This window comes from Apteryx mantelli, chromosome Z (assembly GCF_036417845.1).
Source record: "Apteryx mantelli isolate bAptMan1 chromosome Z, bAptMan1.hap1, whole genome shotgun sequence".
NCBI lineage: Eukaryota > Metazoa > Chordata > Aves > Apterygiformes > Apterygidae > Apteryx > Apteryx mantelli.
Window position 1 is genome coordinate 49,262,505 of NC_090020.1, and position 13,505 is coordinate 49,276,009.

The window sequence follows — 13,505 nt, forward strand, 5'->3', positions numbered from 1 at the left end:
ACCAGTAGCCTGTCTTAAGTTAGACCATTCAGATTTTGACTTAAGTAGGTTTTTGTCCAAGAGATCAGGTGATTTCATCTGATAATCTGTTTTCTCAAATTTTCTCTGTACTTTTTGGTCAATGAGTTCGTTATTTCCTCTTAGAATCTGGGATTCTGAACATGATTTTGGGGCAGTTGTGTGACTTACTCATGCAGCATTTCTAAAAGCTTTTTTATGAAACTTTTAATGTAATCGTGCATACATTATTGACAAAATAATTGAGGTAATCAATACCTAACAGTGTTCAAGATGGAAGCAGAACCCATAAATTAAGAGCTTAATTGATTAAAAGGCTTTCTTTGCTCTCTAATGCCACTGGCAGGAAGGTTAATTATGAAGTTACTCTAATGAGCAAACCATACAGCTTTTAAAAATAAATTGAATTTAACAACAAATTTCAGAAACCTTGATTTATTAATGGACCTGAGATTTCATTCTGAACTCTTTCATTAGGATTATTTTTAATAATAATCTCCAAGTGAATGTTAGCCTTTGAGGTATGAACAGTGTCTGTATAGAGAGTCCAGACTCAGTAACAGAGTCAGAGCTCCCACGGAAGGTGCATGAAATGGCAGGCGAACAAAAGCAGAGCTGACTGACATTGGAGTCCCGGTCTTGTTTTTTACTTCCAGTGATGGCAGGCAACCACCCCTGAAAGTAGGACTGACATGTTTTTGGCTCTGGATAGCCTGTCTTGTAGTCCTTGGGACAGAGGACGGAGAGGCCTCAAGGGTGGCGTTGCTGGTGCGTTAGGCAGAGGCCAGTGCTCAGCCCCGAGGCCTCATGCAGCTCTTCCCTGGCTTCCCACGGATGGATTTCTCAAGACGTTTGCTGAGGAGGAATAACTGCCCCCATGCTATATTCCTGTGGTGTCCTGTTGTATTCTGACAAGTCTTTTCTCATGTTTCCTCCTCCAGCTCTGCAAAACAAAGTTCTCACACTCATCTTAATGTGCAGCAATGTTTTCTTGGCCTTTTTTCCTCTTGGAGCCATCCCATGGACTGTTAGTCACTCAGCAGTGATATCACTGGAGTTGCTTCATGTGAGATTCCTTCTGGTCTTTTGGGTAAAGGACAATCACACAGAAGTCCCATGGGATTTCCCTGTGCTAAGCTCATTTCCTCCTTGCTATGGCCTGTAAAAGAACAGTATTAAACTTGATCCTACATTAACTGTGGCAGAATTCCCACTGAAATCCACGTTTTGCCTGAGTAAACAGTGTGCTGTGCCTATTTATGGTCCCTTCTCAGGCGGACTCGTTTTTCCTTTATTAGAGAAAGCAAACAGCTGTTGTTTTGAATGGAGTGACCTTTTCTACAACTTCACCACAGCTCCAGTGTCCTTCACTGTGGGAAGCACAGAAAAAATACTTTGAGAAACTCAAACATGCAGAAGTCAAATAGTTCTCCAGCAGCTCTGTGCTAATAAAAAAACAATTGCTGGGAGCAATCGATACTGCAAACACTTCTTTTTTTCCTAACACTTTAGTTGTTTTTTACTGCTAAAATATATTCCTTCAGCAAAGGCAGTTTGGACTACACAGATGAATAAATAATCACTGCTGAAACAAAAAAATGAAAATGATGGCCATTTAGCTAAGAATCAAATGTTATATTAAATATAAAATGACCAGATCTTTCCAATCATGTCATAAAAGTCTTCAAATTATGAGGAAAAAAAAATCACACTTTTCTCTGCTTTCCAATGGAATACAATCTTGTTTTTCATATATATGGATGTTAAAATAGAAGTTCTGTATTATACTACCCTCCTGCACGTCAGTAAAGCTGGCTGTGTTTGCAAAGTTAGGCAACCAAACAGTTTGCCAGTTAGTTTGGATTTTGAGAACTTACATATTGTGTCAAGTCTTTAGTCTTTCTTTGGAGCTCAGGGTCCCTTGTGAATATGAGAGGAGGAGGTGACGCTCCTTAAGGGGGAAGTCATCAGAAGCACAGCAAAGAGGATGACTGGTAGGAGAGTAGTAGAGTAAGAAGCGGGTTTTGGCCATGCCATCAGTGCAGGGGAGATAGAGGTAAATATCCTAAAGGTGTTAGGAGAAAGAAGGAAGTCAATTAGATAGCACAGTCCCTTCTGGAGGTTGGAGGTTGTCTTCTGGGGTTGATGCGCTGGCCCGCAGCTCAGGCATGGCAGCAGGACCCGCGCTGAACGGGAGCCTCTCCTCGCGCTCAAAGCCTCGCACCATAGCCTTTTGTTTCCTTTACATAAAATCTCCTCTTTTCTTGTGGTTTCTGAAAGATTTAGCAAGATAGGTCACTTTTTGAGAGAAAGAAGCACTTTTTCAATGGGAGCAAGCCCGGCTAAAACAGTGGAGGGAGGGGGGGGAATTAAAAGTGCACTAAACTGTCTGCTTTTTATGCAGTTTATTTTATGTAGCCTCATTCCTGATACATTCAGCAAAGTGGGCCATGAAAAGCCTGGTCATGATCTTAGCAGGACAGCCTTTATTCTTATTTTTATTTATCTGGTGATAATAGAATTCTTTTTTTTTTTTTCCTTCCCTCTTGCTGTGGCAACTGCTTTGTTTCTCATTATCAGAAATAGATATAATTAGAAATTGTAAAACTTACTTTCTTAATGTTAATTTTCAGGCTTCAACTAGAGGAGAGCAGCAGAATCAGTCATGAGAAAAATAGTAAGGAAATTGCTTATTTTCAGATTTTTGCAGCTTAGTTTATCTACCATGAGCAACAGCACTGTGCCTAATGTTAATGACTTAACAAACTATGCAGGAAATAACACATAGTTTATTCATACAGTGTATTTTTAGTTTTATATTTACTTTGACATCTATTTGGCCTCTGTCTTAATATTTTTCAATATTAAGCATTTCAGGATTTTTTTTTTCCTTCTTTCGAATAAAGGCTATTATTTTCTGTGTTTCTGAATAACTATAAAAATGTGCAAAATTAATTAGCTCTCATTGGCCGTATTCTGCTCTCGTAACAAAAATTGTAGCTCTGAAGCTGAGGAGTAAACCAGATGTGGTTTTCATAGTCAGCCTTGGAGGAACAAAATAGAGAGGACTGGAGTGTTTTGAGGTTAGTATTGGGCTGACGGTGTTAATCAGATGGGAAGTAGGTTCTCCAGTTTTGAGATGAGTGAGTTGAGTCATCTACTGACCTTGTACGATGTACGTGTGTGTGAGGAAGTCCCGGGAGGTTTGCTTCTTTTTTATAATCGTGTTTCTAAGTTCAAACTTTTAATAAAAACTGTTCTGATATTTTTTGTCTGAGAGTTACTGAGGTTTCTCAAAGACGTATGTAGTTAACTTTTGGTCTTACTGAACTTTTATGATGAGGAGCAGTTGTGTGGAATATCCTGTCAGTAATAGATTTCTTCAAATTGTTAGTTAATTACTGAGGTTCAGTGGAAATCAGGAAACACCTACAGTTGTGAATGCTCTGACTGAAAATGCCTTTCTGTCTGAACTTTCCAGTAAAACTGGAGAGCTATTATGATGCCATTTTACGATACGACAAATTGTACTAGTTCTAAATACCAGGTATATATTTATGATTTTTTTTTCCAAATCAATCCCTTCATCTCCTGAAAGAAATAACTAATCGCAATAAGAAAATTTAAGAAGGCTTAGGTTTTTTTTTTCTCTTCAAATCTTTGTTACATATTTTCAGGAAGAAAACAAAACAAAAGAGAGAAGACAGAAATGGAGGTACATACCTGTTATTGTTCCTTTTGTAGTTCTTTAATACTACGCTTCTGGCTGTCACATTGACTTTAAACAGAGCTAGATCAAGAACAAAGTGTGAATTGTTCTTCTGCATGGGTGACCGTGATATATAAAAGATGATGCCAGCGGGCCCTGACAGTTACTTTTTACTTCCTTTCAAGTCACAGGATTGTTTATGGAACTGAATAAACAGTAGTAGGTGTCAGTGTATGAAGGAGCTGTTTGGCTTAATATCGTCTGTAGCCTCCCTTTTTAGTTCACACGAGTTTCTTCCAGAACGCTTTGAAGGGTTTCTTTAAAATTGCTGGGTTCTTGTTCAAATACAGAGAAAGACTTGAGTGCTTCAGGTTAAGACTTAGGCAGGATTTAGGTATTTTGTGTCTCAGGTTACCAAATGCCATAGCTAGTGGTTAATTTGCCACAGCCCATAGCCAGCGGGGGAAGCGGTCCGTCTCCTTTTGTGCCGGGAGTCCAGGGCTTGACGCACTCCTCGGCTGGGTAAGCGAGAGACGGTCTGGTCCTTCCTCTTTCTTGGGAAAATTTATTTGAATTTATTTGAATATTTGCTAGATCAGCCAAGTGTAGGCCTTTCAGAGACCAGGGGAAGCTTGCTAAGCTTTTCCACTTCGCATCAGAGAATTAGAGGCTCAGTGAGTTAGAAAGTGAGAAAAATGGTGAGCCAGGCTGTGTTTCAGGCACTGGAGGGGAGTGGTGGGGGGTAAAAGGCCGGGTGGTTTCGTCAATGCTGTAATGCTCACTGTTAGTTTTAAGCAAAGAACATGTTTTGAAAGAACATGATAGACTTTGACCTGTCAGGAGAGGGGTCTGGGTTGTGTTACCTCAGTGTTGGAGAGAACCCATAGCTGGGTTAGATGATGGGTGCCTGAGGGGCGAGAGGGGGTGAGATTAAAATCTCTTGCCTGTCCTCATTTCCTTCCACGGGCTAGACTGAAGTCTCTGTCTTGCTGTACATCCTGCCTCACACACCTCTTTCAGGACCAGCCAGTTTCTGCAAAGCCCATTCTTAGGTGCCTTGCCATTCCCATGCCCATGGATAGACAGTCCAGGAGGTGAACACTGGGTGTGGATTCACACTGTGAGCCCGAGGCCACAGGAAAAATTAAGAGTATCGCCTCTCTTTGTAAAATGTGAAAACTGTTACTTTTATTTTTTCAATTTTTTTACAATATTTCTGTACTGAAATCATACTTGATATACCTCATGAGCACAGTGGAGACAGCTTATTTACATTTTCATTCTCTTTTTAGTGGGCGCAAGAGTCATATTATTTGCATTCTTTGAAGCATGCATTTAGTGAAGTAGTCAAAGAACATTGACTTAGAGAAAGTTATTGCTAGCACTTGTTTTTCTCTTTAAACTTGGTTGCGCTTTGTTGGCTAGCAGTAGGATGCGGGGGAATTTCCAGCCAGAACAAGTAATCATTTTCTCTTACAACTTGCAAGCAAAGAAGACCTGCAAAAGGATCTGAGATAAGACCCTACTGAGAGCAAGTGCAACTACTGGTTTCAGAATGTTTTGGAGGCTCATGAGGTGCTTTTTATTTTTTTTTCTTTTCCTATTTCAATCTGAACGTGGGCATGCTCACCAGAGGTGTTGGCAGAGAGGAAGTAGTGGGTATATCAGAGTCATACAGAAACAAACAGGTGGCACAGCTTATGCTTAAGTCAAAATCCTTAGATTCAGATGAAACATGTAACATGCAGAAGGACTAACAGTGCTGCAGCCTTGAAATCGGCACCATTTCCAGCAGGGTAGCGTTCGCTTTGTATTGCTCCTACAATGTAATATTCATCTGTGGGCTTTGGAAAGGTTCCTGTTTGGCATGAGCTTTCCAAATGAGGCCCTTTACGCCTTTGCTCTGCAAGGGACAGAGTAGAAGAAGGTGCAAGGAACAGAAGGTAGACTACAGCGCACAACTCTCGACAACAGGAATCCTTCAGAAAATAATCTCAGAATTTCCTTTTTTCATCCTTAATAGAGGTAGCACTCGCTTAAAAATCACTGAGGGGAAGCTCTGAGGGCAGATGAAGGCCGGGTCCTTACAAGGAGCCCTTCGTTCAGTGCTGCAGCATCTTCTCCTTTCTAAATAGCAAGGTGCGCGTGCTGGCCCCGGTGTGCCTGATGGCACATGCCTGAGGGGACTTGGCTAGGAGAAGATTTGGAAATCTCCTCTCTCAGGCTATCCATAGTGAACGTCTGTTCTTCCTCCTGCTGAAGCTGCTGGGAGTTGCTGTAGAGGCAAGGAGGCTCCTCACCGCCCAGGGTGATGCAGGAGGGCTGTGGTGGAGCACCAAATTTGCCTGAGACATTCTGTTTTTAAATCATGAGATTACTGAGTTGTTGTTGCTATTTTGGTATGATGCTTATCCTCTGGCATAGAGGAGAAAGAGAAGAAGAAATGTGTCTGAGTAGACAGTGCTTTTTTTTCTGTTTTTATTTTTAATTTCTATAAACTTGTTTGTGATATGTAAAACAAGTTCCAGGCATGAAATATCTGGAAAATGTGCCAATATGTAAACACCCTTGATTTCTATGACATTGATGACTTGAAGTTGAATAGCTTGAATTCAAACTGAAGACCTCACTTCAAATTAGTATTAATTACATGGCTGGTACAGCGTGGTAGCTTAGTAAAGTCAGTGGCAATATACCATGACTTTCAGCTTAATATTCATTCTTTGAGTAAGACAGTTTGGTTTTTGCTTAAAGGCTTTAACCAAGAAAGTGGCATATATTCCCTTTCCTTTTGAAAGAATTTTTAAAAATACTTCTACACAGCTTATTTTAAAAAAGGGAAAAAAAATCTCCTTACAGTTCATTGAACTGGTTAGCTGCTTTGTTTTGAATTTGTCATAATTCCTTTTTTCTTTATTTGATTTATGACAGCAATAATAATAGTAGAGAGCTACTTACCTGGACACCTTTATTATATATTTAAAAGTGGATGAACCCCCCAGTAATAAAATAAGGCAAGTTATACAGTGGACAGCACACATCTCTAAATTTCTTTGACAGATACTGGCTAATCATGACAACAGCTTTTGACATATTTCTCTATATTCCATTATGAAGTAGTAGAAAAGAGAAGCCGATGTAGAAAGCTGTCAGATTGGCAGATCTTGGAGGAAAGCAAGCTAAAGAAAGGAAATCTTTCTGGAGAAAAAGTGCCCTTTAATCTCCTTACTTGAAAACCATAGGAATTTCTGTTGGGTAGTCATTGCTTGGGGAATTAGTAGCGGGATCTGGAGTCTTTTGCGTAGGTATCATCTGTTTGCCTCTGACCTAGTGTAGCAGTGACCTAAAATTATTTTTTCTCAATCTAGCACGTGTCCTTGTGAAACCGGTTGGTGGGCTTGGCACAGCTCCTTTCACATCCCATTGCTGCTAATTGGCATTTTTGTTGGCATTGCTTGCAGTGGAGCTAAAGCCTAATAGGATGTGAAAAGTGAGCAACAGTGGCTCTTTAAAGGCGCCCGTCCTTTGGCATGGCAGCATGTAGCCTCCTGTGTGTTGCTGAGGTGTGCTTTGCATATCTAATGGACTTTGTAAGACAATCTCTCACTTCTTCTGAGCTCTGTATTCAATTAGGTTGTGATGCAGCAAATTGTTCCTATTCAATCATGTTCTTCAGCACATGCCTAACTCTGAGCACATGCTTTAGTGCCCGTTTTTTTAACTGTTTAAAGGTTTTATGGAATCTTGATCCTAGGGAGCAATTTCTACCTCGTTAATTTACTGAAGTACTTTATTTTTATTTGTGTGCAGCCTGACTCTTCTGGTTAATGCAATGACAGCAGTGGGATTTATTACTGTAAAATCAATACCTTTTATATCTGATTAATCTGCTCTGATTCATTGCATTGATCAAATCTAAGTGCCTGTAATGGATATTTCATATAATAATCTCTAAAAGGGAGACTAGAAATTGTATTGATTAAATCAAAATAGGTCAGATTTTCCTCTATATAACTGACGTTAGTCTAACAAATAACATTATATTGAACATGTTGTTTTAGTGCATCTATCAGGAGCTGAGATTAGACATTATTGACTTCAGCCTTCAAGGGGAGATGGGCATAAGCTGAAAGCCGTTTTAAACTGTTTATCAGCCCAGTGAGCAATGAGCATCCTGAAGATATGTTCAGGTTCACAGTCTGCAGTTTTCAATATCAGTTCAAGTATCAGTGCAGTTAATAGATTGCTCTGTGATACAGGGCATAGTCCTCGTCCTGGGGTCCTCTAGGTAAATTGCCACCTATTGCAGGGACACCAGACACTCATAATCCACAGCAGAGAGCAGCATGTCCCATAGTTGTGTCTTTTTGTCTTTTTAGGGCAAGTTTAACATTTCATATAAGGTGTTAGAAAACAGTCTCTTGGGAATAGGGGACCTGGGAGGTAGATGTTCTGCAGATCTAATTATTTATTTCATGGTTTTCTGAGGTGACATAGACTGAATTTAATAACTTTGGTAGTTGCTTCTGTTCTTGCATTCTTACTTCCTTAACATACTGAACACAGTGCATTTTATTCTAATTTCTCATATATTTATTTCTTTTTTTATGTCCATTATAGCCTTTACAGTGTTTTTAAAATTTTGGGTGGGAGGTAGGTGGGTGTCTGTTGCAGAAATACTTCGCATTAGTGTAAGAACAATTATTCATACCAGTAGGAAAGACTAGAGCTAATGCTGAAATGTAGATCAGTACAAGTTGTTAACTTTAATTACACCACTCCAGTAACATGCTGATGCAGTTTTCAGAGGAAAAAATACTAGCCGATTGTAATTTGCAGTCATGCTTTCAGAAAATATCAAAAATCTCATGCTTTTTTTTAAATGCATATTTTATAGATTTAGCTGATATACTGGGTTTCAAAGCACTTAGCTCTGTCCACCAGTCAGTCTGCTGCACATTACTAGTATTGCAACTTTGCAGTAAGACTACATCCTTCTGTTTCCCTTACTAGCTTTATAGCTGAATTGCCGTCTTTGTTCAAACAAAAGCTATTTCTCTGTTCTTCCTTGGATGTGGCTTTCCCAGAGAAGCAATGGCTTGTGTGGTTAAAGAGTCCCACCCATTCAGTCCCGCTCCTGTATTGTTACAAAACAAATTCCTTTTCCGCTCCATTTGCCCATGTTTGATGTGGGAAATAGCTTTGCCCAAGGTTAATGAACGTTTTTTCATGCCCTCACAAATACCACTCCCCAGAAGAAGTCAGGGCCCCAGGGCATAGCTCAGCCAAGCACCTAAGTTCATCATTAACGTGAACCTCCATTAGTTCAAATGAAACTAAAATTCAAAGTTAGGATGGAACATTTTGCTGCTTAACCTGGCAGCTAAAACTTCATCTGCGAAATCAGCATCATATAATAGTCATGCAACAGGAAAATTCTTGTTTTGTGAGTTCAAGTCAATCCTCAAATAGATCGGCCTGGGTTTATTAGATGAACTATCATTGTGGTGCAGGATATGGGTCAAATTCATTTCTTGGCTGCAGTGCCCTTGCTGACCGCAGCCGTTGTGCAAGCTGCTTGAATGGCCTTTCTGAGGTAGACTGCATAAAATAAAAGCCCTTTCAGGGGGAAAATGTGGGAGGGAAGAAGTAGGCTGCTTATTTAATGCTCTGCCCGGTCTCTGCCTGCTCTAACTGTCTCGGTGGGGCAGGTGAAATTCAGGGGCTCTAATTTCTCAGTTTTAGCCCCAGCGACCGGTGAGGCGCTTGCTGGTGCTGTACTCACCACCCCACGGTGGGCAGTGCCCCTGGCAGGACCCCAGTACAGATTTTACAGTACAAAACACATTTTCTTTGGTCTATCACTCTTTCATACTTTCACTCTGCTTTGCTTTTTTTTTTTCCCCCCTCCCACCTCTACGCATGTTTCTTGAGAAAAGAGTTTTCTTTCTGTGGACAGAGTTGTCTTGCATAATGTCCAGCGTTGCTTCAGGAAGTATCCAAATCATTAAACTGGCTTCCAGAGAAAATATGTCTATAGGTATGTCTATATCTACTGAGCTCTGCATCTATTGTAGTTGAAGTGTGCTACAGTCTATGGACTTGAATATCTTAATTTTTGTTTGGTTAACTTTGGGGGTTTATTTTTAAATTCTGGATAATTTTTACCAGTTTAGATCAATTATTAGGCAAAGTACAAAAAGTACAATTTTTTGTCATCTCTTTCTCTTCTTCCCTTTCATCCCTTTGCTTCATCCCTTCCGTTTACTCTGTGCTAATTCTAATAATCTTTTTAGAAAAGGAAATAAGTAATATTTAAAATATACGTGAGAGAAAAAAGCAAGGGACTCTCTCTAAAACATACTTATATTTCTAGTCCCACTTACTTAAAATGCAGTAACAAATGGCCACTGGCTTTTATAACTATTTGTTAGGATTGGGCCCAGTGTATTTCCCAAACATAAACCTAACACTGCTCTTTCTGACAAAGAGACTTAGGTTTTTTGCTTGCACGGTCAGAATACTTAACTTTTCTAAGCATCATTTGCCTGTGTTGAATGGGTGATTTAGCGGAATGGGGACGTAGTGGTGCTCCAATCTTTAATGTCTAAAGATCTATATTAAAGTGGGATCTAGTTCACTGGTTAAAATGGGTTTAGGGGTTTCGATGGAGTCCCTAGCGTGTGTTTCACCCATAGGAAAAGGGCACGCATGGCTCAGCACTATTTGCGGTCCCTGCTCTGGAGCAGTGTGCTGGTCTGGAGTCGCAGGGACCTGCTCGCATTGAAGTGCATTAGCAGAACGGCGTGGGCAAAGCAGCACAGCTCCTTTCCCCCATTACGCTTAGCACGTTCACTGGTCGTGAGCATTAGTATTAACTCAGATTCTCTGACTGTGTTACTGTCTGCAATCATGAGTGGCAGGCTATTGCTGTTATCACTAGATATTTCTGTAGGTCTCTAAGCCTGCATGGTACAAGTGCCTGTCCAGCCAAGAAACCAACTGCCACACTCAGCAAAGCTTTGCTGGGCATTTTGCCCCCTCCTCCCTGGGTGTAAAAAGGAGTGAGGAAGAGAAAGCATGGCTTTTCACTGAGACCTGCGGGGCCCATGAACGGCTGAGCTGAATTCCTTTCTAGCTTGTACACGGACTGATTGTCCATGAAGCTCCAACCAGATACTTCTTTTTGGTTGCTTTGCAGGAAATTGGGAGATACTCGTGTAACAGAGGGCACACCCAGGCTCAAAATTTTACTTCATTAGTGAAAGTGTGTCATGAGAAAAGATTCCCATTAGAGTCTCTAAATGAAACCCCAGCCTTACTGAAACAGGGAGAAAGTTGAGGACAGGGGGAAGGAGAAGAAAGTAAAAACTCGCTAAATTAGTGCATTTACAAGTCATGGAAAGGTAATGAATGGGGTCATTTTGTAGCTGCACTTAACACATAGGAAAATCGTTTCTCTTCCATGAATTCATGTAGAAAAAATAAGGCAACGGAAGGAGGAGGACTGTAAAATGATGACAAATAGTTGCTTGGGTTTGGTATCCAACTTGTTGGTTCTACATTTTTCCTAGTTAATCAAATGCGCTTTTTTTTGTGCTGTTTTCTCATCATTGCTACTGTACTTTGCTACAGACATCATGGCGTTTATTTAGTATTAGCTAAGAATTGACTGTTTTTTGAGCCATCTAAAGAGATCTCAGATCTTCCATATCAGATCCTCATAAATTCACATACATGCTTTTTGATCATCATTTTTACCCTCAAGGTATTTATTGAATAAGTCTGCTTCATTCTGTTCAAGTGTTTTCTGCTATTTTAACGGTTTTATTTTAGCCCTTAATGTTTCTGTATGTTTAAGCAGTCCCATGAGGCAAGAGTGAAATATATAAACAAGAGTTTGTAGGTTCAGAGTCTTTTTTAAGTATTGGAAGTGTAAGGAAGAAAGACCCCTCTAATGCCAGCAACTTTTAACCAATGTTAATAAGAAGTTAATTTACTTGTTGCAGGTTCAGTCTATATTAATCAAAAATAGATTGGTTTGAACTTTCAAACTGACACATTGACTTTGATCATCTAAGTGTAAAGATAGCTCGTTCATTTGTAGTGTGTGAGGGGGGAGTAAAACAAGAAGAAATTGCTGTAATTTTATTATTTATCACTGATGGATTCTATTTTAGGCCCCCCAAAAGGAAGAAATGTAGGGTTTTTTGAGCAGGTCAGGATCAATTAACCTGAAGGAAGCATTAACATATGTTCATAGAATTATGTATTTTGCCCCATTATCTGTATTCCAGGAGTATGTTGTTATCTAAATATGGCACAGAAGTAAGGTAGAAATGGAGCAACCACTGTGAAAAATATCTGCTTCCTCCAGACTTGCGGAAGGAACTAATTTGCCAAAAAAACCCAACCCTTTCTCCAGAAGAGTCTTCATTAGCTTTCTTATTTTGTAAAATGTACTCTAGGTCTATTCTGGAAAGGCCAGTGCACTGTTTCTCTTCTGTGCTCTCTAAATGAATTGAAGGTGACTTCTTTTGACATGAAAACATGTCTGGCTCTTAAGAATTTTGTGGATGAGTTGAGGGAATGGCAGTTTTAAGTGAAGGCACATAGTGTGCTAGAACAAATGCCAGCTGATGACCTCCATGGTGCTGAAGCAAAGATAAGTGTTTAGGTGGCCATGCAACAAAAGACAAAAGGCATTTACTTGCAAAGGCTCAATACTTGTTGGCATAAATGAATTTCTAACAGCTTAAATGATTTTTTAAAATTTATTCATGTGTATTCTTTGTTATTTTCACTAGTTATGTAAGTAAATAGCCTCTATTCTTCCTTGCCCTTCTGTCATGTGGTGTCACCAAGAATATTTCTAAGTACCCAAGCATTAAATCAACATTTCCAGATGTTTGGAGAGCAGGAGGGAGACACCAGTCTGAGCAAAATCCAAGTGCTTGGAACAGTAGGGACCAGTGACTGGTGATGGGCTGGTGCAGAGGTAATGACTTCATACCAAAATGATATCTGCAAGAGGAGCTCTGGTGGCCTGGCCTCAAACAAGAGGTCATTTCTACAGCTCAAAAGTCGCACAGTGAAGTCAGGAGTGATTGAAATAACTTCCCAGAAGCTTAAACACTTTGAAGAAGGAGCAGGTTAAAAGGCACTGTGCAAATTAAATTTTCTTTTGTGCAAATGCTGAGCTGCGAAGCACAGCCTGAAGACTAGGGTTGTCCCATAGATGTCAACAAAAGATTTGCTCAGTAAACATATTTTAAAAGCTCTCGTGAATATGGCTTACACTGTGAAGAAAGTAGAGTGAGAGAAGCTGCAGCTTCCCTCACAGCTGAAATAGTATGATGTGGCTAGTTGTAGATGACAGTGAAGAACAAATAAATGATCTGGAGGACCAATGATAAGCAGACTTTGGGGAAAGAGAAACTTTTCTACCAAAAATAAAAAAGAAAGAGGACAAAACTAACCTTGGCTAGTGGAAGTTATTAAGGGAATGCCAAAATGGCCACAGCTTAGGACTTGAGAAATTCTAATATAGGTTCCGAGATGCACAAAAAAAACTTGTTAAGGAGATTTAAAAAAGACAGTATTTAAACATTACAGGGTATGTATGTCTTCCAGCCTGCCCAGTAAGGCTATGAGAAGATGGTTATTGTGAAATGAATAAAGAGAGCATGTGGGCATGATGATCCTCCTGACAGTAATTAGTGAGAGTAGATGAAGCTCAGTCTGATAGTAACAGCACTGTGTTATAAACAGGATTAAT

At 39.9% G+C, this 13,505-nt stretch overlaps 1 protein-coding gene across 3 annotated transcripts in view; it reads left to right on the plus strand.

The window, feature by feature from the left end:
• ST8SIA4 (ST8 alpha-N-acetyl-neuraminide alpha-2,8-sialyltransferase 4) overlaps positions 1-13,505 on the plus strand; it is a 62,937-nt gene that overhangs the window by 32,678 nt on the left and 16,754 nt on the right. Inside the window, exon 5 of one of the 3 annotated variants that reach the window (XM_067315538.1) lies at positions 2,652-3,356. The exons of 1 other annotated variant lie outside the window; for it this stretch is intronic. In XM_067315538.1, coding sequence (XP_067171639.1) covers positions 2,652-2,733 — 82 coding nt within the window. In that variant the 3' untranslated portion in view covers positions 2,734-3,356. Of the gene's footprint in view, positions 1-959; positions 3,357-13,505 lie in introns of those variants that run through there. One more of the 3 variants, XM_067315537.1, reaches the window with a different exon arrangement.